This window comes from Protopterus annectens, chromosome 6.part0 (assembly GCF_019279795.1).
Source record: "Protopterus annectens isolate FY-2018-M chromosome 6.part0, PAN1.0, whole genome shotgun sequence".
NCBI lineage: Eukaryota > Metazoa > Chordata > Ceratodontiformes > Protopteridae > Protopterus > Protopterus annectens.
This window is the reverse complement of record NC_056737.1, coordinates 1,295,031,750-1,295,055,558: the sequence shown is the minus strand read 5'-3', so window position 1 is coordinate 1,295,055,558 and position 23,809 is coordinate 1,295,031,750. Positions and strand designations below refer to the sequence as shown.

The window sequence follows — 23,809 nt, the reverse complement described above, 5'->3', positions numbered from 1 at the left end:
GACTCATAATCTGAAAATAAATTTTCTTTATTTAGTAAATAAACTTGCAATTTTAATTTTGACAACTAGGTGTCACTTGAGCATTTATGGCTGTTGAAGTCTCTTAACGTTATGATTTAATTACAACTAGGCAAGTGTTTTTCTTTATCTAGTGAATCATCATCATCTTTCGGCTGTTCCCGTTAGGGGTCGCCACAGCAGATCACCTGTTTCCATTTCTTCCTGTCCTCTGCATCTTGCTCTGTCACACCAACCACCTGCATGCCCTCTCTCACCACATCCATAAACCTTATCTTAGGCCTTCCTCTTTTCCTGTTACCTGGTAGCTTAATCCTTAGCATCTTTTTCCCAATATACTCAGCATCCCTCCTCAGCACATGTCCAAACCAACGTAATCGTGCCTCTCTGGCTTTGTCTCCAAACCTTCCAACCTGGGCTGACCCTCTAATATACTTATTCCTAATCCTGTCCACACTCGTCACAGCCAGTGCAAATCTTAACATCTTTAATTCTGCAACATCCAGCTCAAACTCCTGCCTTTTTGTCAATGCCACTGTCTCCAACCCATATAATATAGCTGGTCTCACTACCCTCTTGTAGACCTTCCCTTTCACTCTTACAGGTACTCGACTGTCACAAATCACTCCTGACACTCTTCTCCACCCACTCCATCCTGCCTGTACTCTCTTCTTTACCTCTCTTCCACACTCACCGTTACTCTGAACTATTGACCCCAAGTATTTAAACTCATCCACCTTCGCCACCTCTACTCCTTGCATTCTCACCATTCCTCTATCCTCCCTCTCATTCACACACATATATTCTGTCTTAGTCCCACTGACCTTCATTCCTCTTCTCTCTAGAGCATATCTCCATCTCTCCAGGGACTCCTCCACCTGTTCCCTACTCTCACTACAGATCACAATGTCATCTGCAAACATCATAGTCCATTGGGACTCCTGTCTGATCTTGTCTGTCAACCTGTCCATCACCATTGCAAATAAGAAAGGGCTCAGAGCTGATCCTTGATGTAACCCCACCTCCACCTTAAAAGCATCCGTCACTCCCACCGCACACCTCACCGCTGTCACACTACCCTCGTACATATCCTGTACCACTCTTACATATTTTTCTGACACTTCTCCCTCATACAATACCACAACTCCTCTCTAGGCACCCTGTCATATGCTTTCGCTAAGTCTACAAAAACACAATGCAACTCCTTCCGACATTCTCTGTACTTCTCCATTAACACTCTCAGAGCAAAGATTGCATCTGTAGTGCTCTTTCCTGGCATGAAACCATACTGCTGATCACTAATCATCACATCCCTTCTTAACCTTGCTTACACTACTCTTTCCCATAACTTCATGCTGTGAGTGATCAATTTAATCCCTCTGTAGTTACTACAGCTCTGCACATCACCCTTATTCTTAAAAATCGGTACCAAAACACTTTTCTCCATTCCTCAGGCATCCTCTCCCTTTCCAAGATTTCATTAAACAATCTGGTTAAAAACTCCTCTGCTATTTCACCTAAACACCTCCATGCTTCCACAGGTATGTCATCTGGGCCAACAGCCTTTCCATTCTTCATTCTCTTCATAGCTATCCTTACTTCCTCCTTGCTAATCCATTGTACTTCATGATTCAGTATCCCTACATCATCCAACCTTCTCTCCCTCTCATTCTCTTCATTCATCAACTCCTCAAAGTACTCTTTCTATCTCCTCAACACACTCTCCTCGCTTGTGAGTATGTTTCCCTCATTATCCTTTATCACCTTTACCTGCTGCACATCTTTCCTAGCTTGGTCCCTCTGTCTAGCCAATTGGTACAGGTCCTTTTCTCCCTCCTTAGTGTCCAACCTTTCATACAACTCTCATATGCCTTATCCTTAGCCTTTGCCACCTCTCTCTTTGCCATGCACATCATCTCCTTATACTCCTGTCTACTTTCTTCATCTCTCTGACAATCCCACTTCTTCTTTGCCAACCTCTTTCTCTGTATACTCTCCTGTACTTCCTCATTCCACTACCATGTCTCCTTGTCGTCCTTCCTCTGTCCAGATGTGATACCAAGCACCTTTCTAGCCATCTCCCTTACTAGCTCTGCTGTAGTTACCCAGCTATTTGGTAACTCTTCACTGCCACCCAGTGCCTGCCTTAACTCATCCCTGAACTCCACCTCACAATTACCCTTTTTCAATTTCCACCACTTGATCCTTGGTGCTGCCCTCACACTCCTCCTCTTCTTGATAACCAACGTCATCCTACAAACCACTATCCTATGCTGCCTAACTACACTTTCTCCAGTCACCACTTTACAGTCTCCAATCTCCTTCAAACTGGCCCTCCTACATAAGATATAATCCACCTATGTGCATCTTCCTCCACTCTTGTATGTCACCCTATGCTCCTCTCTCTTGTTAAAATACGTATTCACCACAGCCATGTCCATCCTTTTCGCAAAATCCACTACCATCTGACCTTCTGCATTCCTTTGTTTAACACCATACCTACCCATCACTTCCTTATCCCCTCTGTTCCCTTCACCAACATGCCCATTAAAATCTGCTCCAATCACAACTTGCAATTTTAATTGACCACTAGGCTTGAAGCCTGTTAACTTTTTGATTTAATTTTCATACTACCTAAATTCATAACCTTTAGCGTGCTTAAGTCCAACTTCTGATGTATGACTGATATATTCAAAACTTGTACATTATTCTGAAAATAACTGTCTTTTAATTCTGTGCCTTTTAAAGCTGATTAGAAACTGCCATACACATTCTTAAGTTAGAGTACGAGCTGTTACCCCTGCCTATTTTTTTTCCTCTCTGTATGCTGTAATGGTAAAATTCTGTTTTTTACCTTATGAACTGGTACCTTAGTGTATCATGATGTCTGTTTCTTAAAGCAATGAAACTTTTTCCTGTTGTTCATAGATTGAAATAAGTCTAATTGAAATCTGCACTAAAGAGATAACTCTATAACTGGTCTTAAAGGATAATTACCATATACTGTATTAATTTGTGTAGATGTCTGCCTCCTAAATTTGTGTCTGAAATATTTTATGAATATATATGAGCTATAATAGTTTACTAAAGCTTATGCTTTCTGTATTTCAGATCTACACATCTGCACTTTCTGTTAATGTCCTTTTACACTTCCAATGTACAATAATTATGTAGTGTACTGTAAACTGCAAATTAATTAAATTAAGCTTGCCCTGTTATGCCTTGAGTATACTGAATAACTACTACTACCTATCATATAACAAATTAAGTCTGCCCTGAGAAACTAACACAACACAGAAAGTAAAGTTGTGTAAAAACATAACAGTAGATCTCCTTCTCTTCACTGTTGCAGTGTTCCTTACAGTAGGGGTTCCCTTGCAAATGGCAACCCAATATCCGGCCAGTATACCAGGAATATCCTCCATCACATGTATGCATGGCACAGGACATAAATGTGATGTACGGGCATGCCATCATCAGAACTGAAAAGCTCCAAGAGGAACAACAGTCCAAGGAGAAAAGAACATCAGCATCCAGAAGGAGAAAGAAAAAGGGGGAAGAAGGAGGGACTGAATACTGCGACAGTGAAGAGAAGGCCATCTACTGTTATGCAAGATTTTATGCAACTGTACTATGTCCTTCTATATCACTGTTGCAGTATTCCTTACAGTAGGGAGAGTATAAAAGCTCAGGAGAAAAGGTGGGAGGAGGAAGGTCCAGCAGAGCCTTCAAGAAAGCCATGGAGGATAGCCATGGCAAATCCAGCTCTAGTCCTGGAAACCATAACCAATTTATATTGCTTGGCAAAAGTTTGCACAGAAGTCAAAGTAGCTGTCTCAAGGATGGAGATGGTATCTTATTCCTTGAAAAAGGCACAGGATGAAGCCATAGCCTTGGAAGAATGAGTTTTAACAGAAGAAAGGCTTTTTCCCATGAAAAGGAAAATGGGTTAGATATACATAAAGAAGTAGTTTGCTTAGAAACAGCCAGACCCAAAGAATTAGGATGCAAAGAAACAAAAAGTTGCTCAGATTTATGAATGGCTTTAGTTTTATCCAAATAATAAAAAAAAATCCAACTAGAACAAGAACTAGTAACTCGAAAAATACAATAAGTATCCAGGAACAAGAAGGTAACTCCGAGAGTTTAGGTTCACTCAATTTAACATACCACGAAATAAAAACAGCCACAAGTACAACGTTAACAACTCATTAATGCTCTTTCCAATAATTGCGTTTTCGTCCCTCACTAGTCCTGACTAGTGAGGGACGAAAACACAATTATTGGAAAGAGCGTTAATGAGTTGTTAACGTTGTACTTGTGGCTGTTTTTATTTCGTGGTATATTAAATTGAGTGAACCTAAACTCTCGGAGTTGCCTTCTTGTTCCTGGATACTTATTGTATTATCCAAATAATACCCGAGTTGTCTAAGCAAATTCAAAGAGTGAAGAATATCCTCTCTCTAACAAACTGCTGAGAAGGGAAAAAGTGGGTAAATGAATAGACTGATTAACAGACAACTCATTAACCACCTTGGGCATAAAAGAAAGTTTAGTATAAAGAGATACCCTGTCCTTATGAACATTTTAAAAAAGGAGGAACAGCCATAATATCCTGTATCACAGGCACCTGTCTGGCTGTGATATGGGCCAAAAGAAGAATGGTTTTCCAAAAACAATGCTGTAAAAAAGCTGAAGCTGCAGACTCAAAAGCAGCCTGAGTCAATTTTTCCAAAACAAAATTAAGCCCAGAGGAAGGAAGAACAGGCTTCCTGAGGGGCTTAATATGAAGAGCATCTTTAAGGAATTGTTTAACCTCAAATCTAGAAATCAAAGGAGGAGTCAAAGGCAAATAAGCAGAAATGGTTGACAGGTGGGCTTTACCGGAAGAATAACCAACCAAGCACTGAGCAACTTACACAGATAAGAGAACCAAAGGAACTTCCACAGAAAGTAGATCCAGGTTATGAACATGACACCAAACAAAAAATCTTTTCCATTTGGACAACTAAGATTTCCTGGTAGTGGGCTTTCTGACCTCCTGCAAAACTTGAAATACATCCTCAAAAAAAGGTGTCTGAAAGGGATCCAAACCCTGTCATCCACAGTGTCAGTTGAAGAGTGAACAAATGGGGATGGATGTGACACCCCTTGCCCTGTGTGAGTAGATCCACCATGTCAGGCAATTGTGATGACTACCCTTGGATAAATATAGAAGAAGAAGAGGGAACCAATGCTGTTTGGGTGAAAAGGGAGTCACCAAAAACATTTTGGGAGAGTCTTGTTCTACCTTGAATAAGACTCTTGGTATGAGAGGAAGAGGAGGGAAGGAATGAAGAAACATCCCCTTCCAGAAAAAACACACTGCATCCACCTTTCAAGCCAGAGGACATAGGACTCTGGTTCAAAAGAGAGGAAGCTGTCTGTTCAAAGAGGAGGCAAAATGATCTACCTGAGGAACACCCCACTGGTGCCATGCCCAGAAAAACATCTCTATGAAGCATCTGCTCATGAGTCTGTGCTATGGACCTGCTCAGACAGTCTGCCACAATGTTCTAATCTGAAGGAATATTAATAGCTTGAGGAGTCACCTGATGCTGGACAGCTAGATCCCAAACCTGAAGAGCTAGTCTGCACAAGAGGTAAGATGCATCCCTCCTTGCTTGCTGATATGCCACATCACCGTGGTATTGTTTTTGAAGACTTTCATGGGCCCTGGAAGGAAAAGAGAATGGAAGGCCTGAACAGCCAGGAGAAGAACTCTCATCTCTTTGATATTGATACAGCCCTTCCTTTGGCAAAGAGAACAAAGACCTTGAACCTTCAGTGGGCCAAAGAAGCTCCACACCCCATGTCTGAGGCATCCGAAAAGAGTTGTTCCTGAGCAGAAACTGGAGGCTGAAAAGGAAGTCCTGGCTTGAGAAACATTTGATGAATCCTTCACTGAAGCTCGAACTTGAGACAGGAGAGAAGACGAACTGGAAAGTCTAAAGGATGAGAATTCTGAAGCCAGAATGACTTTAGGAAACACTGAAGCTTTCTCATATGAAGTCTGGCCAGAGGAAAATAGGAATGGTGGAAGCCATGTATCCCAGATCCTTAGAAACTCTCTGGCTGTAATGGAGGCCAGAGGAAGAAGGGATTGAAAGAATGCAATCATAGTCAAAGCATTGGAAGTAGGCAAGTATACCAGCATTGGAACAGTCTGGAGCCTGCACCAAAGAAAAACATGATCCTAAGACAAGAGTCAGGAAGGATTTTTGGAAGTTTATGGTAAACCCTAGGATTTGCAGATATCAAACAGTATAGTGAAGATGCTGAAGCAAGATCTCTGGAGAGGAAGCCTGAATGAGTTGGTGGTCCAGATAAGGAAAGATATGAATTCCCTTCATTCTTCAGAAAGAAACCACAGGAACGGGGCATTTGATGAACACCATTGGGGCAGTAGAGTGGCCAAAGGGCAAAGCAGAGAACTGAAAATGCAAGGAAGCAACAGAGAAATGTAAAAAATTCCTAAAAAGGGAATATAGAGACAGGCATCCTTGGGACCCAAAGAGACTAGGAAAGCCTGAGGAAGAAAGAGGAAACAAGGTTTGAAGGGATAACATTCAAAAGGAAGGAACCTTTAGAAAGGTGTTGAGGTGGGACAGATCCAGAATGGGTCTCCAGGTGACTTCTTTCCTGGGAACCAGGAACATTCTCGAATAAAATCCCTTCCCCTTATCAAAAGTTGAAATTGCTTGGATGGTTCCTTGAGAAAAAAAAAAGCTCTGAAGAACATCCAGAAAAAAGGATAGCTGTTGAGGAATGCCCTAAAAAGGGGGGGGGGGGGATTTCCAAACCATGTAATTCCCCTGATGAATGATGGAAAGAACCCAAGAGTTCTGAGTGATCTGTAACCAATTTGGTAGGGACATCAAAAGGGAAGAGCTAGAAGAACTTGGCTGAGGAGGGAGGAAAGAAGACACACAGAACCTGGTTTGTCTGGAAAAATAGGCTTATTTGCTGTAGGAGTATGAGTAAACTTAGCAGGAAAAGCCCTTCTAGTGCCCTTTTTACCCTTGGGAGGAGGTCAAGACTGTCTACAGACAAAGACAGACATGGTAGGGTAATTCCTCTAAAATTTGGAAAAGGAAAAAAAAAATATGTTTCAATTCCTGCATAGCCTTACCCTTTTCCTGAAGAGATATAAAAAGCTCAGCAGCTGCAGAACTAAAGAGATGTTTATTGTCAAGAGGAGCATCCAACAGCTTAGCCTTGATATCATCAGGCAGAGGCTGAAAGCAAAGGCCGGAGGACATTCTCAACACAGAAACAAATGCAGCAGCTCTAGACAAGGCATAATCTGCATCATAACTACATTTACTACTTGTGAAGATGAGCCTAACAAAGAGAGGGCTGGAACCCCTCTCCTCAGAATAAGGAAGATCTGAAATAACCTGAAAAGCCTGAGAAAGAGCAGCCAGAATATACCTGGAGATATTGGTCTGCTGACTGACAGTCCGGAAAGCCAGATTAGCACCAGTGTGCACTTCTTTACCCAACCTCTCCATAGTTCTTCTGTCACTGTCAGAGTGGAGCAGCTTAGTAGAAGGCAAAAACTTAGAAGGTTTACCAGAAGAGGCAGAAATAACAGAAGGGTCAGGTGAGAGACATTTGTTATGAAATTTGCAATCATCAGGTACCTTATAAAAACTATCGGTCTTTTTAGGAGAAGGGGGCTGAGAATCAGGAACCTGAGAAGCTGCAGAAAAGAGGAACAGCAGAGGGCTTCGGAGACTATCTGAAGGAGTTTGTAATACCTCGTCTGAACATCAGAAACATGGACACAATCCCATTTAAAAAAAACTTCATCCCCAAAGGAAATCTCTTCAAAAGGAGAAACAGGACTAATACAGTCCTCTCCTCTGAACCATAATCCAAGGGAGAAAGAATCTGGGAGGAACAGGCCAAACAGTCCTCATCAGACAAAACCTGCTCCTTCGGCTTCTTGAGAGGAGCTTCTGGATGACAAGTAAACCAACAACCAGCAAAAAATAAAAATAAGAAGAAACAGCCCAATGGGGCACTTATCTGGAAACTGCCTGGCAAACAGCAGACAAAATAGCATTCAGACTGACAATCAAAGTTGGTATTCAGACTGGCAGTAAAGAAGTCTTGAGGAAGGTACATCCATACATCACCTTTATGCCCTATGCCATGTGCAGGGAGCATATGTGTGACATATGACATCCCTATTACAACTTAAGGCTTTGGTATACTGACCGGACATTGGACTGCCCCCTAGGCAAAAAAATGAGACCACAATAAATCATTTCAAAACTTTTCCCATCTTTAATGTGACCTATAATCTGTACAATTCAATTGAAAAACAAACATACAATAAGCTGGTTACATAAGTGTGCACACCCTTAGACTAATACTTTGTTGAAGCACCTTTTGATTGAATTACAGCATTCAGTCTTCTTGGGTACACACCTGCCATCAATTAAAGAGACTCTGATTAACTGCAAATAAAGTTCAGCTGTCCTAATAGGATTTTCCTGACATTTACTCAGTTGCCTGCTACAGCAAAAGCCATGGTTCACAAAGAGCTTACAAAGCATCAAAGGGATCTCATTGTTGAAACATATCAGTCAGGAGAAGGGTACAGAACAATTTCCACAGCATTGGATATATTATGGAACACAGTGAAGATAGTCATCAAAAAGTGGAGACAATATGCGACAACAGTGACGTTGCAAGGAACTGGACATCCCTCCACAATTGATGAAAAGACAAGATGAAAACTGGTCAGGGAGGCTGCCAAGAGACCTTCAGCAACACTGAAGGAGATGCAGGAATTTCTGGCAAGTACAGGTTGTGTACTACATGTGACAGCAATCTCCCATATTCTCTACATGTCTGGACTAGGGGAAAGGGTTGCAAGATGGAAGACTTTTCTTACACAGAAAAACATTCAAGCCTGGCTAAAATTTGCAAAACAATACATCAAGTCTCCCAAAAGCATGTGGGAAAATGTGTTATGATCTGATGAGACCAAGGTTGAACTTTTTGGCTACAATTCCAAAGGGTACAGTTGGCGTAAAAACAACACTTCACATCACCAAGAAAACACCATCCCCACGGTGAAGCATGGTGGTGGCAGTATCATGCTTTAGGGGTTGCTTTTCTTCAACTGGAACTGGGGCTTTAGTCAAGGTGGAGGGAATTATGAACAGTTCCAAATACCAGTCACTTATGGCCCAAAATCTTCAGGCATCTGCTAGAAAGATGAAGAGGAATTTCACCTTTCAACACAACAATGACCCCAAGCATATATCCACTTCTACAAAAGAATGGCTTCACCAGAAGAAATTTTGGAATGGCCTGCCAGTGCCATGACCTAAATCAAACAGAAAATCTGTGGGGTGACCTGAAGAGGGCTGTGCACAAGAGATGCCCTCGCAATTTGACAGATTTGGAGAACTTTTGCAAGGAAGAGTGGGCAAATATTTCCAAGTCAGGAAGTTCCATGCTGATAGACTTCTACCCAAAAAGACTGAATTCTGTAATTAAATCAAAAGGCGCTTCAACAAAGTATTAGTTTAAGGGTGTGCACACTTATGCAACCAGTTTATTGTACGTTTTTTATTTTTTATATTTTTTCCCTTAACAGATTTGTTTGTTTTTCAATTGAATTGCACAGGTTATAGGTCACATTAATAGTGGGAAAAGTTTTGAAATGATTTATTGTGGTCTAATTTTTTTATATCACAAAAACCTGGCATTTTAACAGGGGTGTGTACACTTTTTATATCCACTATATGTGTGTGTGTGTGTGTGTGTGTGTGTGTGTGTGTGTATGTATATCTATATATATATATATATATATATATATATATATATATATATATACATAACACATACACGTATACATACACACACACATTTTATATCATATATATATATATATATATATATATATATATATATAAACACACACACACACATAACTATACAGATATATATATATATATATATATATATATATATAAACAGACACACACACACACGCATGCATGTGCATGTATGTATATATATATATATATATATATATATATATATATATATATACACACACACACACTCATACACACACAATTTCGCACTTTGCTTACCCCTTCTATTCCACAGAACCCAGGGTCAACAGATTACAAAATTTCTTTTGTCACCCAAAAACAGGTGTAATTACATCACATTACATTGATTTCCTTCCTTCCACATAGGGGCAATGTATTAGTTACCAGTACAGGACGCATCTACTTACTGTTCTCATATTAATGATTGCGCCCTATCACAGTTCTGCCCATCTACTTTTTTGAAGTGCAGTTTAATGTATTTTATGACCATTAGAATCACAGACCATACAAGAAAACTGGGCCACATGACCATTTATTTACACATTGCCAGTAACCATCTTTAGACATTACCTTGTTTTCCACAGAGCGATAGGCTAGTCATACCGGGCTGAATTTATGAACAGCCATTCAACTGTCTAAATCCAGGGCCGGCCTTAGCTGAAATGGCACCCTAGTCGAAGTAGTGCTCCGGCGCCCCCTTACTCCCTACCCACAACATACTCACAAAACAACCCTATTTGAGCCACACCCACAGGTAAATCACTCCCCAAGAAAGCCACTCCAGTAATTTCCTTAAATCATTTAAATGGATAAGAAGAAAAAGATACCTTGTAATGTAGTTAAACTGCAACTACCTCTGTGTACTTATTTCCTACTTTAAATACCAGAACTGGATCATAGTCAAATAGGGCCCTAGCAGGGTAATAGATTGAACCCCCGAGCAATCCCTCTTGCAGCAACCCCCACCCTCCAACAGCAGCCCCCTCCCCAGCCATTCCAGTGTTCCATTACTTGGCTATTTCTCACCAGTTACCATACACATTGTTCAAATCTATCAGTGTGCATACTGTTTTCTTATTTACTTCCACAATGTTTACAGATATTGAAATAAAATAACACAAACACAGATAGCCATTTGCTAAACAAATAATACAGTCTTGCAATGAATACAGATTTAGCATGAGCTGTAAACTTCTCTGCCCTTGAAACCCATACTCATTGAAACGGCAAAACTCACATTCATTAAAATAACATGAAAACCCAGATTCATAGAAAATGCATCTGGCTAGTGGAGGATTGTTTACCTTTGGGCTGTTTTCATAACAGACTACTTGCACACATTTTTTAGGGCCACGCATACACGTATTTGCTTTTTTATTCATCTTCCTGACTGTATTAAATTATATTCCTTGTATAATACAGCACCACTTGTTAGAATGGGTTTTAAATGTGTAGTTTTAAACATTCTTTTAATAAGCAATGAAACAAAATGTATGAACCAATTAACTACCCATTTCAGAAAATTTCAACCATAAAAGGCCACTCAAAACGTCTGTAATTATAATCCACCAATATCACTCGATACAATCTCTGCAGAAGTAAAACCATTTGAATAATTCTACATTAAAGAAATCTGTAACTAATGAAGTGGTTGCTACTGACAAACAACTTTAAATTTTAATGTTTTATCTATAAATTCAGTGCCTGCTGCCCTTTTGCATCAGTTTGTCTGCTGTTGCTGCCATCACTATATCCTTTTTCTTACCCACACCACCCTTATGCTACTTACCCTCTCTATTTTTCTTATAAAAGGGCACCTGTCCCACAAGAAAATACATCTCCTCCCCTACTGCATATCACTCTTTCCTTCTCATTGTCCTTCTGTATGTTCCTCTGCATGCTCTTTCCCACTTTCTACAGTCCTATTCACCCAATTCTTTTCCTGATATAAAATAAATGAGCCTATGACCAAAAGAGTAGCCTTTAATTACCAACCGATGTTTGAATGAGTGCAGAACTTCCCTTTTCTCTGGGATTATGATAAGCTTAAATACATAGGCATATGGATAAAAAGGGACACAAATCAGACGGTAAAAGAAATGTGGGAAGAAATAAAATGATAATACATAAAATAATAAATAATGTAAGGTCATGCATCTGAATCTGGATAGTAATATACAGCTAGTCAAGATGTTTATGGTCCCATTTCTGTTGTATGTTGGACAGTCTTATCTTAACTCGACAGATGAGGACTGGTGGATCATAAAAGACAGTGATCTCAGAACACTGATATGGGGCAGTGAGAAGTCAGGGCTTACATAGGACAAACTTACACCACCATTAGAGCAGGGAAGGCTTAGGATGTCAAATCTAAAAGGATACTATGAAACCGCACAGACACATTTAATGTATCTGCTACAGGCTGATGTGTACTGCCCTCTCAGAAAAGAGATTGAATTCACTGGCCTGCAACACACATTTAAACAGAAAAAAATGGGCACGTGTGTGGCTGAGATTGGTCAGAAAAACATGGTACTTATTTGGGCTGTTATGCCTCCTCAGTGATTCAGAAACTGTTTAACCCACAGTGTTATCAAGCTTGGAAGGTGGAAATACTCTCCGTAACTACAAAGATAGAGGAAGCAAGGAAAGGAAACCTCTGAAGCTTGTCATATATGGGCCAGAGAACAGGCCCAGCCAATATTGTGGGAGTAGGTAAGTATAGAAAGGAAGCTTCTGGAAGCCAGGGTTATTTTTAATTTACTAGAAAAGTATTGTCTTCAACTCCAGGGGCTCTTGGCTGAGTATAGATACAGAAAAAAGTCCCTGAATATGAAAGTGGATCCCAGAACTGGTGTAGTTTCTAACAAAGCATAGAATACACCAGGTAAATTTGAAAGTAGCAGTAAGTTGAGGATATTAAGCCGTGATGTAGAGATCTCAGGGATTGGTTTTGGAGTGGGAGACCAGTCTAGAAATAATGATAACAGTCTCCCAGTGGAAGGAAATTGCCTTGCCCCCACCCCGGTTATGCAACTAAATCCAGATTATAGTTTTTGTGTGGAAATCACTGCATAGATATTTTTATATTCCCATTTAGACTAAAATTTTCCAAGCCATCTCCCTCAGTTGCTGGAAATGTTTCCATCCAAAAGAATAAACTGTGAGCATATTTTCTGAGATTCCCCATAATTGCAGAACTTTACAAGGCAGATGTATTCTTTCCTGGTTTGAATCAGTAAGATGGAATATTAGCTAACCAGAGAGGCATTGCTCTTGAATTATCACATAGGGTTGAAGGTAGTTACACACACACACACACACACACACACACACACACACACACACACACACACACACACACACACACACACACACACACACGCACAAGCACCAAAAATGCATGCATTTGGCAACATCAGCAGCAAAAAAAAGAATATAATAAGACATTAGAAATTAAAAACTTCTTTGAATATTAACCAAGTGGTTGCAATAATACAGGTGTTAAAGGTAATGGGGTTGCATGAGTCTGAGAGGTCAACCAAGCCAAAGCCAAAATAAAATGGCAACAATGGGACAAAGTTTAGGGGAAGGGGAGAATAGTACTATTAAGCAGCTTATAATGTTAATAGATAATTTATGTGTTACTCAGGAAACGGTGATACTGCCATTGCTCTGTTATTAACATAGAAAAAGAGATTAATGTATTTAAAAAAACTGTCTATAAAATGTGGGCATTGAACTTAGCATAATTAGATATCTGGATTTTATTTCTCTTTCTAGTTGTTACAAACAGCAGTCATCTTTGAAATTTCTATATTCTGCATTAATTTTCAATGAGACTAATAATACATTGAAGTCAATGTTCATAGCATAGTGCTGTTTGGAAATTCACTTTCATTTTGTTAATATGTATAATAAACTTTCTTTTAACCATGCTCTTCAAAAAAATATCAGCACCCAAATTTGCAATTTCCACACATTTTATCACATTTAACTTTATAATTCCCATACTGTTTATGCATTTATTTTGAAAAACAAACTAAATCATTGTAGTTGTAATTTTTACAAATGTGCTTTCCTTATTGAATTCATTATTAAATTTAACATACGCTTGACTTTTTATTCATTTACTATTGTATCCAAATTAGTATCTCAGTATATATCTATATATCTACTAGTGAGTTGAATGCGAGTGTATTAGCGATTAAGTCTGTGCATATAGCCAGACATGTAGCTAGCCTATTTTTGTGCCCCGATCTGGTGTCCCCCAAAAGGTCTTCTCTTTGGACTTGAGGAATAAGAAGAAGGAAATTCTGTTATTAAAAAAAATACTTGAGTTACATTCAAGTCAGTGTCTTTGCAGCATGGTCATTATACCCTTTGTACATATGTTGCTGTGTTGAAGACAAGATCATTACAATGATCAGTCTTCCATGTACATGTTTAGTATTAATATGATACAATGAAATACCAGATAACAGTGTACTTTAAAATATTAATAAATGACTTTCAACCAAAAGCTTCAATATTAATGTTTGAATTCCCCACATCCATATGAAATCCTCCCAGTATGTATGTATGTATATATATATATATATATATATATATATATATATATATATATATATATATATCTTTCTCATGGAGGTAAATAAACTTTTTCTGTTCAATAATACTCATTTGCAGGACACATAATTAGTTGTACCGTCTTGTCTTGGTCTCCATGCTCTTCACACTCACCCTCAACTCTCACAGAGTTCTACTTATTAGTCATTAGTTTAGAACTTGTCTACTCTGTTTTTTCAGCCTTCATTTCCTGCAGCTGAAATGTTTTCAGCATATGAGACACTGCCAATTTTGCATTTGTGAATAGTTGCATGCCAGATAAAAAATACTTTTAACTTGTCTGGAAAAGTCACCTTGTACCTTAGTTTTTGCCATTTGAACCACTTTACGGCATCAGCAAATTGCAGTCTGGCGCAAAGAGCTCACCAGTAAATAAATCATGGCGACTCTCTACCATAAGGTGTTTTCCTGTTTGCCACAAGAGCCACAAAAGCATGTTTCTTCTTGTACCAATAAACAAACTATATCAAATTATCTTTGGTTTAGCAAATGTCCTCTCTGTCTTCAATAAGAGTAATAAATATGCCTTTTCGATCCACAATGCCCTACATCCTTGCAGTCTGTTGTTGTTGTTGTTGTTGTTGTTGTTGTGCCTTTCGGCTTTTCCAGCTAATGATTGGTAGTTGATTTTTACGTGGCGAGTTACCAGCCCTGATGCACAACCTTCAACGAAGGTACGCCCATTCACGCATGTCTCTACGCAGAAGACGCTCTAGCTGAGATTCGAATCGGACAGCGTGTAACTGTGAGGCGACAACGCTACTGCAGCACCACATTCCAGACTTTTTTCTATCATGTGATCTCCATATTATTTTCTTTAATTGCAATCTTCTTGTTTCTATCTCCTTCCAGTGTTTTCTAGTAGGCTTTAACTTACCCTGCTATGATTATCAGAGCTGTTTTCAAACACCATGCCTGTTGTGTCTGATTCTGAATGTGTATGGCTATAAAATATATTTTATTTCTTTAGCTAATTACAGTGACCTATCTCTGGTGACCTCTCTAATGGTAAAATGGAATAGTTTATCTTGAACCAGAAGGAGACTGTGTACATAAGCCATTTCAAAATACAGTTTGGTCCTTGAGTGGTAAAGTAGATAGAGGATGCTCAAGAGTTTGAACGTTCACAAGAAGCTGATTTACTTAAGAGTGGGGTGGAGGGACAATTTGCAAGGTTTGTGGGATTTGGTCTGATTTTTTTTAGGAGACCACCCGGTATTAATCACTGATAGAATTAGACAACACTGCTAGTTTGATGCATCTGTTTGGTTTTATGGAAACATCTCAATTAAATGTTATATGCGACTGCTAGACAGATGACCACACTAACCGAAAGAAGAAAAAACCTGAGATACCTTATGGTTACCGATCAATAATTAATCTATAATTTTGGTCATTTCACCAATGACAGTAGAAGTATCTTGTAGAATAACATTGGATTTAAATACCCAGTCTTATAAGCCACTGAAGAGTAGGTTAAAGAAGGCTAGTAAAGTGTGAAAAATGTATGGTTATGCTAATAATAATTTTAGCAAAATGTTTTAGCAGAACGTGTGCCATAATCATACCAAATGAATCTGATGAGGGAGCGACACATGCATAAAGAAAGGCTGCAGGATATTCCTGTCTGATGCTGCAATACCACCTTAAGTGGCATACATCACGCAGGGGGGAAGAAGAACAACGTAGGGAGGGGGGCCGTTCTATCGATGTGTGCTCGTGTTGTCACTCGTGGGGGGAGGGCGCATTGCTACTGTGCACAAGCGGGCATCGGGCGCAATGTTAAAAAGTGAAGAAACTTTCACTTTTTAACGTTGGTTTGTTTTGCGATTTTGCGCCCCTTATGAGGCCGGCCTTTATGGCGCCCTAGGCGGTTGCCTAGTTCGCCTATGCCTAAGGCCGGCCATGTCTAAATCCTTTTTAAAGGAAGAGACTGTGTCATATTACTTGATTTGGACAGGAATTTTGGATACAGAGAAGGGGTAGTCACTGTGTTTGGAATCTCTCTCTCCACTGTGATTTGTTGATCTGTTGAAATAGGCACAGACCTGTGGTTCTAATGTTTACAGGGACTGTTTTATCAAGAGATCTGAGTCTGCTTGGCTTTCCTGTTGCCTATCCCTTGTGTAACAAGTACATACAAGCATTTAAAGTCCTTCCTGTGAAACTACAAGAAGTTTCATTTTAAATTTCAAATAAATTTATTGTCCTTTACTGCTCTTTTTCATTTAAAAGAAAAAGTCACACCATCGCAGAAACAGGAAAAAAACAGTGCAGATTAAATAAAAGTTTACAAAGGTACCAACAGTTTACAGTATGAAATAAAAATATATCATGTTTTAAATCAGTTTTCTCTAGTCTGGTTCCTTCAAGGAACCTCACCAGTGACACACAAGTATGGCTGTGCAAAGTATTTTTCAATCCCTGCCAAACAGCCAGATCACAAAGATAACTAGGCTTCTGGGCATGGCTCATTTTGAATAAGGAAACAGACATCTGACCAAAAAAGAACTGTTGCACACTCTGATGTGCTTTCTATACAATACGCCAAATAAAGGCACAAAGTAGTCCATTAAGTCTGCTACAAACAAAGTAAACAATGCATGCTTAATATTTGCAGAAACTGACAATTCATTTGAAGTTGCTATGTACTGGACAACAATATTAGACATCCCTGAACATGCCTCACAAGACAAATGGAAGGCTTTTAGATAGGATGCCCCATTCTGCTGGATAACATAACAGAACATACAACAAACTGCTGCACTAACTGTTCTACATGACTCATTCTCGCATCTTAATATCAAGTTACTTAGACTCTGTTGTGAAATTGAGTCTAAAAATGTAGATCATGCTATACACTAGCTAACAATTTTAAACAAATACATAAACACAAATAATTTTCAGTTTCACCTGTGAGCTATAGCAGGCTTATGCCCATCTTTTAGTCCTGGTATATCCTCATGAAGATAAGCCAGTCCTCTGGCCATTGTTTCTGCAATGTGGCATAATTCACTCCAGTTAACAACATTAGCCTTGAGATAATCAGTAAGCGAGCCCTGTACAAATTGAAAGCAAGAATCAATTTGGCTCATTTTCTTGAAAAGTACATGACACTGGTAAATGCATTTCAAAAGTTAACCATCAGCTGACCTATTTCACTAATTGCTCAGGCAAGATACCTGGCCATCTTTATATTAGTCCACTAACACTTGGGCTAATCAATCACAATGCAAAACCATACCTCTGTCCCATAACTATTTGTTATTTACTTTCAAGAGTGGTACAGAAACCAATTGCATCCATTCCTACTCCACATCGGTGTAGAATTACTTGTACCTACCTCCATCTCCATTAGTGAGAAAAGGATTTGGGGCTGCTTCACAAAACTGGTCTTTGACATTACACTACAGAAGACTTGAACAGCTCAGTAATGACTTCTAAGAAATCAAAGAACCATCACAACTTAAAGACTTGTACAATGTATAAAAGAAGCATTTGTCAAAACAGAATGCTGACTTGTTCTGGCAGCTGACTGCAGTGATACAACAAGAGGAAGGGAGGCAAAGATAGTAAAACATTAGTAATGCACATCAGATAATGCCACAATGTAACAATTAAGTGGTACCATTTTGCATGAGCATCAGTGATAAACATTTTGTTCCATGTCTTTTATTTTCTGAGAAAAAGCAGATTAAATGTAGGGCTCCACCCAAATGGTCAACAAAAATGTATTTCAAGATTAAAATAAAATTACCAATTTTTAATGTATGAACTATGCTGGAAAAGCTAACCACTCAGCTGTTGCTTTGGCTTTGCCATTTTTCCCCACTGAAATGGAGAGAGCTGGTCATGGTGTGGCCATCATTCATGCAGCCATGAAATTTTACCTATATTCTGGCCCTAACTCTACTCCAGCAGTTGAAGTGCATGGTTCAGGTACAGGGTGCTGCCATGTCTTTCCTTTGAATGTTTCATTTTGGGACATAAGTCCATGACTTGAGGCTTCCCGGCTAGATACTGTGCACTACTTTACTACTTTTTCTCAGTGGTAATGAAGAGGCAAGTCTACCTCGCTCCCACCATGATGGGTGACCTAGTGTCACCCTCTCATTTCCTCACTGGCTCCTCAAGCTCCTGGGTCACCAGTCATTTCAAGTCATTTGGGGCAGAGTTAGTATTTTGGCCCTAGAAACATGAAAAACATTGTAGGTGAAACAAAGGCATGACCAAGTGTAGTTCTATCAGCAACTATGTTATTACAGTGCAAATAATACAAAGGAATCTTTTCAGACTCCTGCAAATTTAATCTTGCAGTACAATTAAATTTATTTCAAGTGCAAGATAACCCATACTAAGACAAACCAACAAGACTCCCAAATAACACAACAAAAACACTGCTTACACATTTTATACGGAAAAATAAAAGTATGCACTTTTTTGTAAAGCCACAAACAGCAGAACTCGATGACTTAATGCTTTCTTTCTCAAAATTAATAAAATGCTGGTGGTCAAACATATGCACACTGCTACAGCAAATGTTTACATTTGCACATAGATTCTTGACACTTTGCACGCCTCTTTCTATTTAATCATTAAAACATCTTCCAGCAGAATGAAAGGGGGGAATCTCAGTGTCCTAGAGCTTTAAAATGCTTGACTGTTTCATACAGGTTTAGGTTTGTAATCATTTGACAGCTAGGTAAGTTGACTGATCTTCTTGCCCCTTTTCAGCCATGAAAAAAGCAGAGCATAAACAAAAGAGAAAGCTAAAAGCATGGATGACTTAGAGAAACAAATCAATAAGCAGGCCTTATGAGGTGGAAGGAAACTAGAGCAATTGTAAAAACCATAAATGAACATAATTAAAGTGCAAAAACAACATACACTAATCAGTACCAAACCTAGGCCTTACAACTGTGAGGCACTAGCACTAACTACTGTAGAACCCTTTAAAAGGATAAGCAAGGCTCAGAGAACAAATTCAGGAGATGAGAAGCAGGGGTGCAAGTCAGGATGTTTGGAAATGCACACTTCAGCACATTAGCACCCACTCAAGGAAGTATTCAGAATTTTTTGATTGGTACATCCAACTCCTGTGCTGCTAACCCTTCTTTTTTCAGCAGTAACACTCTAAATGTACAGTTCCAGATGCAGCACAATGATTACATTAAAATACTTCAACCAGGTAGCGAGTAACATAAGCATCCACCATCGTAGACAGAATTATTTTCTCTACACTCATTTGTACCATTTTATTTTTATTAATGTGGAGGACTAGAAGTCATAGCGACACCCTTATGCTTGGCAGGGAGCTGTTCTCTTAAAAGTGTACAGGCACACCAGCTTAAACCATGTATGCTTGGCTACAATCATGGTGCAGAGGATGTGACTGGGCAACAAATAGTGAAGATGAATTTGGGGGGAGAAGTGGAGAATATACAACAACCACTGAACATGAATTTGGAAGGGGAGTTGGGGATAATGAACAAGGATTTTGGAGGTTGTTAAGGATGAACCTGGAGAAAGTACAGTTGTGTACACTTACCATAAATGTAGATGTTCGAGTGTATTCACTGTTGCAGTCATCACACTTGGGTTATCTGCCTGCAGGTAGCCCTCAGTTGGCCTGAATACCAGAATCTTAGGATTTCTGCGTTGGATGCTGTCGCTTCTTCCATGACATCAGGTCGTCAGGGGTATAAAACAGGCAGCCGAAACCATTACATCAGTTTTTCTTGCCCCAAATGTCAGGAGCCCCCAAACAGGAAGCTAGTATATGGTGGGGAACACCACCAGTAAAAAGTAAATACCAATGCTATTAGGAATGGCCATAAAGAGGAGAGGTAGAAAGATAGAGAAAGCCAGGGGGTTGGAGGGAGGGAAACCAGAACTGCAACAGTGAATAAACTTGAACATCTACATTTATGGTAAGTGTACACAACTGTACTATGTTCTTGTTTCAATGTTGCAGTCATCACACACGGGTTGATTCCCAAAGCTGAGGAAGGGTGGAGGCAGTCAAGAAGTGTTAGGGCTGGCTAGTAGGCCTTGCAAGACTGCTGTAGCAAATCCAGCTCTGGATTTAGAAAAGATTGGTAAGTGGTAATGCATGGTGAAGGTGTGTACAGAACTCCAAGATTGCAGCTTCCAGAATGTCCCTGGTAGGGACTCCCCTGAAAAATGCTGTAGAGGTGGAAGTAGCCCTAGTGGAATGTGGTCTGATCCCCTGTTGGGTAAGTTTTCCATGGTGCTTGTAGCAGAAATGGATGCAGTGTGCTATCCATTTGGAAATAGTTTGCTTTGAAATGGCCTTACCCTCTGCCCCTGTAGCAAAGCTGACTAGCAGCTGGTCAGATTTTCTGAAAGGCTTAGTCCTGTCAAGGTAGAACCTGAGCTGTCTGTGCACGTCCATGGAGTGCAGGATTCTTTCCCCTTTATTCTGAGGGTTAGGGAAGAAGGTTAGCAAATTTATGGATTGGTTTAGAGCCACACTGGACACAACCTTAGTCATAAAGGAGGGGTTAGTCCTGAGGGAAACCATGTCAGCATTGAAAATAATGAAGGGTTCCACAGCCATTAGTGCCTGTAACTCAGACACTCTTCTTGCTGAAGTTATGGCTAAAAGCAAGGCTGTTTTCCAAGAGAGGAATTTTAACTCTGTTGAAGCTGCAGGTTCAAAAGGGGGAAGCGTGAGCTTTTCCAGTACAAAGTTAAGGTCCCAGGCAGGGGTGGGAGCTCTCCTAGGGGGCCTTAAGTTGTTAGCCCCACTCAGGAACTGTTTGATGAGAGGGTGAGAAAATAGAGGTGGCTCAGTATTATAATGAGCTGAGATGGCAGAGGCATGAATCTTAATGGAGGAGAAGGATAGGCCTCTGTGGAGTAGCTCTGCTAGGTAATCCAGGACTAGAGGTAAGGAGGGCACTGCTGTGTCCCTTCCATGAGACCGATTCCAAGAACAATATCTTTTCCACTTTGCAGCACAGGATTTCCTAGTACTAGGCCTTCTGGCTTCAAGAATGACGTCCAGCACCTGTTTGCTGAGGGTTGCTGATGGTATATTCAAGGGATATGCCAGGTTGCAAGGTTTAGGGATTGCAAATGTGGATGCAAAATCTGTCCCTCCTGCTGAGACAGCAGGGTAGGAGTCTGGTGAAGGTGCCAGGGTGGCACTGTTGTCAGACTGTGCAAGAGTGGATACCAGTGCTGGCGTGGCCAGTCTGGGACAATAAGAATTTCCCTTGGTCTGTCTTGTTTTATCTTGAGTAGTACTTTTGAGAGGAGGGGCAGAGGGGAAAGGCATAAATTGAGAGAAAACAGCACACAAACATCCAATCACGAAAATAACGGCCACACTATAAAGCCCGAAGGTCACTAGTTTATGGTTCACTCTAACAATTTATTTATTTATAAGAAATGTGTTTTTTAAAAATTTAATAAAATTTTCTATTGGAGGCTGTACCAGAGGGAGTGGTATTTAAGAGGAGTTGCTATTTGGTGATTTTGTAACATCTGATGAAGTCTTTTGTATTTGGAGACGAAAACGCAGTGTTAATTTGGAGCGTTAGTGTGAACAATGAACTAGTGACCTTCGGGCTTTATAGTGTGGCTGTTATTTTCGTGACTGGACGTTTTGTGTGCTGTTTTCTGGCTGGTTTGTGGTTTATCTTGCACACAACCTTTCTTTTTTTTGGTGTTTGTTGTTGCATAAATTGAGAGGTTTTCCCACTGAAAGGATAGGGCATCCACCTTTCAGGCCCTGCTGTGAGGGTTCCTGGTGCAGAATTTGCTCAACTAGGGGTTTTCTGGGGAGACAAATAGGTCCACCTCCAGTGTCCCCTATCTCTGGATCAAAAGGTTGAAGGTGATGGGCTCCAATTTCCACTCATGTGGGTCTAGGAGACTTCTGCTTAAGTCGTCTGCCAGTGAATTTTGTTTGCCTGGCAGGAATTGAGCTTGTAGATGCACTTGGTTGCTTAAGGCTGTATTCCACAGGGCCATGGCTAACCTGCAAAGTGGGTAAGAATGGGTCCCCCCCCTGCTTGTTTATGTACCACATAACTGTGGTGTTGTCTGTTTATTTAAGCAGCTGTTCTGGAAGGATTAGGTATTTGAAGGCTGTCAGAGCATTCTGTACAGCCAGCATCTCTTTCTGATTGATGTGCAGGAGAATGTGGGCTGGGCCCAGTGGCCCTGAATGTATCTGTATCTGCCTGTCATGTGAGCCCCCCATGCATAGTCTGATGCGTCTGTTGTCAGGGTTTGGGCGGCGAGGCGAGGGGTTGAGTGAAAAGCAGTCCCTTGTTGTGGTTGCATGCTTCTGCCCGCCAAAGGAACTCTACCCTTAGAAAAGGTATGACTGGAATGACTGTTTCCAGGTCCCGAGAATGCTGGCACAAAAGACTTTTTAAGTACCATTGAAGTTTCCTCATACAGAATTAGCAGAATACATGTGGCCTTGAACCCTAGGGCTTGCAGTATTTTTCTTGCAGATAACTGGGTTCTGGTGGCCATTTGTTTGAAGTAGTTTGTCAGATAGACCTGTTTTTCTGAAGTGAGAAATACCATCTGGGAAGTTGTGTCCAAGCTTGCTCCCAGGAATACAATCTTTTGACTGGGCACCAGTTGTGATTTCTTTTCACTGATGGTGTACCCCAATGAAGTAAGAAAGCTTTTTACAAATGCCAGGTGCTGAAGTAGCAATTCTTGACTGTCCGCCTGAATCAGGCAGTCCAAGTATGGGGAAATTTGGATATTTCTCTGCCTGCAGTATGCAATGGCTGGAGCCAGGCACTTTGTGAATACTCTGGGTGCAGTAGATAAGCCAAAGGGAAGTGCAGAGAACTGAAAGTGCATAGAGCCTGCTCTGAAGTGTATATATTTTCTGCATGACTCCCTTATGGGGGTGTGCAGATAAGCTAGAGTGACTAACTAGGCATCCTTGGCTAGCATAGGGTGAAGCTGTTGCCGGGTAAGCATCTTGAATTTTGGGACCACCAGAAACGTGTTGAGAGTTGATATATCCAGGATTGGGTGCCAAAAGCCCTCTTTTCTGGGCACCAGGAAAAGTCTGGAGTAGAAACCCTGCCCCCTTTGTTCTACTGGAACAGGTGGAATAGCTCTGATATTAAGCAGGGAAAGTACTTGCTTTTGAGCCTCTACCCACTGGTTTGGAGAAAGGCCTGGAAACCCACTTGGGGTTGGCAGTGTAAGGAAGTAGAATCTGTAACCTTGGGATACAATGTTTAGGATCCATCTGT

At 40.3% G+C, this 23,809-nt stretch overlaps 1 protein-coding gene across 1 annotated transcript in view; it reads right to left on the bottom strand.

The window, feature by feature from the left end:
- The window catches only part of ACVR2A (activin A receptor type 2A), a 1,507,426-nt gene that overhangs the window by 233,714 nt on the left and 1,249,903 nt on the right, over window positions 1-23,809 (bottom strand). Inside the window, exon 7 of the mRNA XM_044074861.1 lies at window positions 17,463-17,608. Coding sequence (XP_043930796.1) covers window positions 17,463-17,608 — 146 coding nt within the window. The remainder of the gene's footprint in view (window positions 1-17,462; window positions 17,609-23,809) is intronic.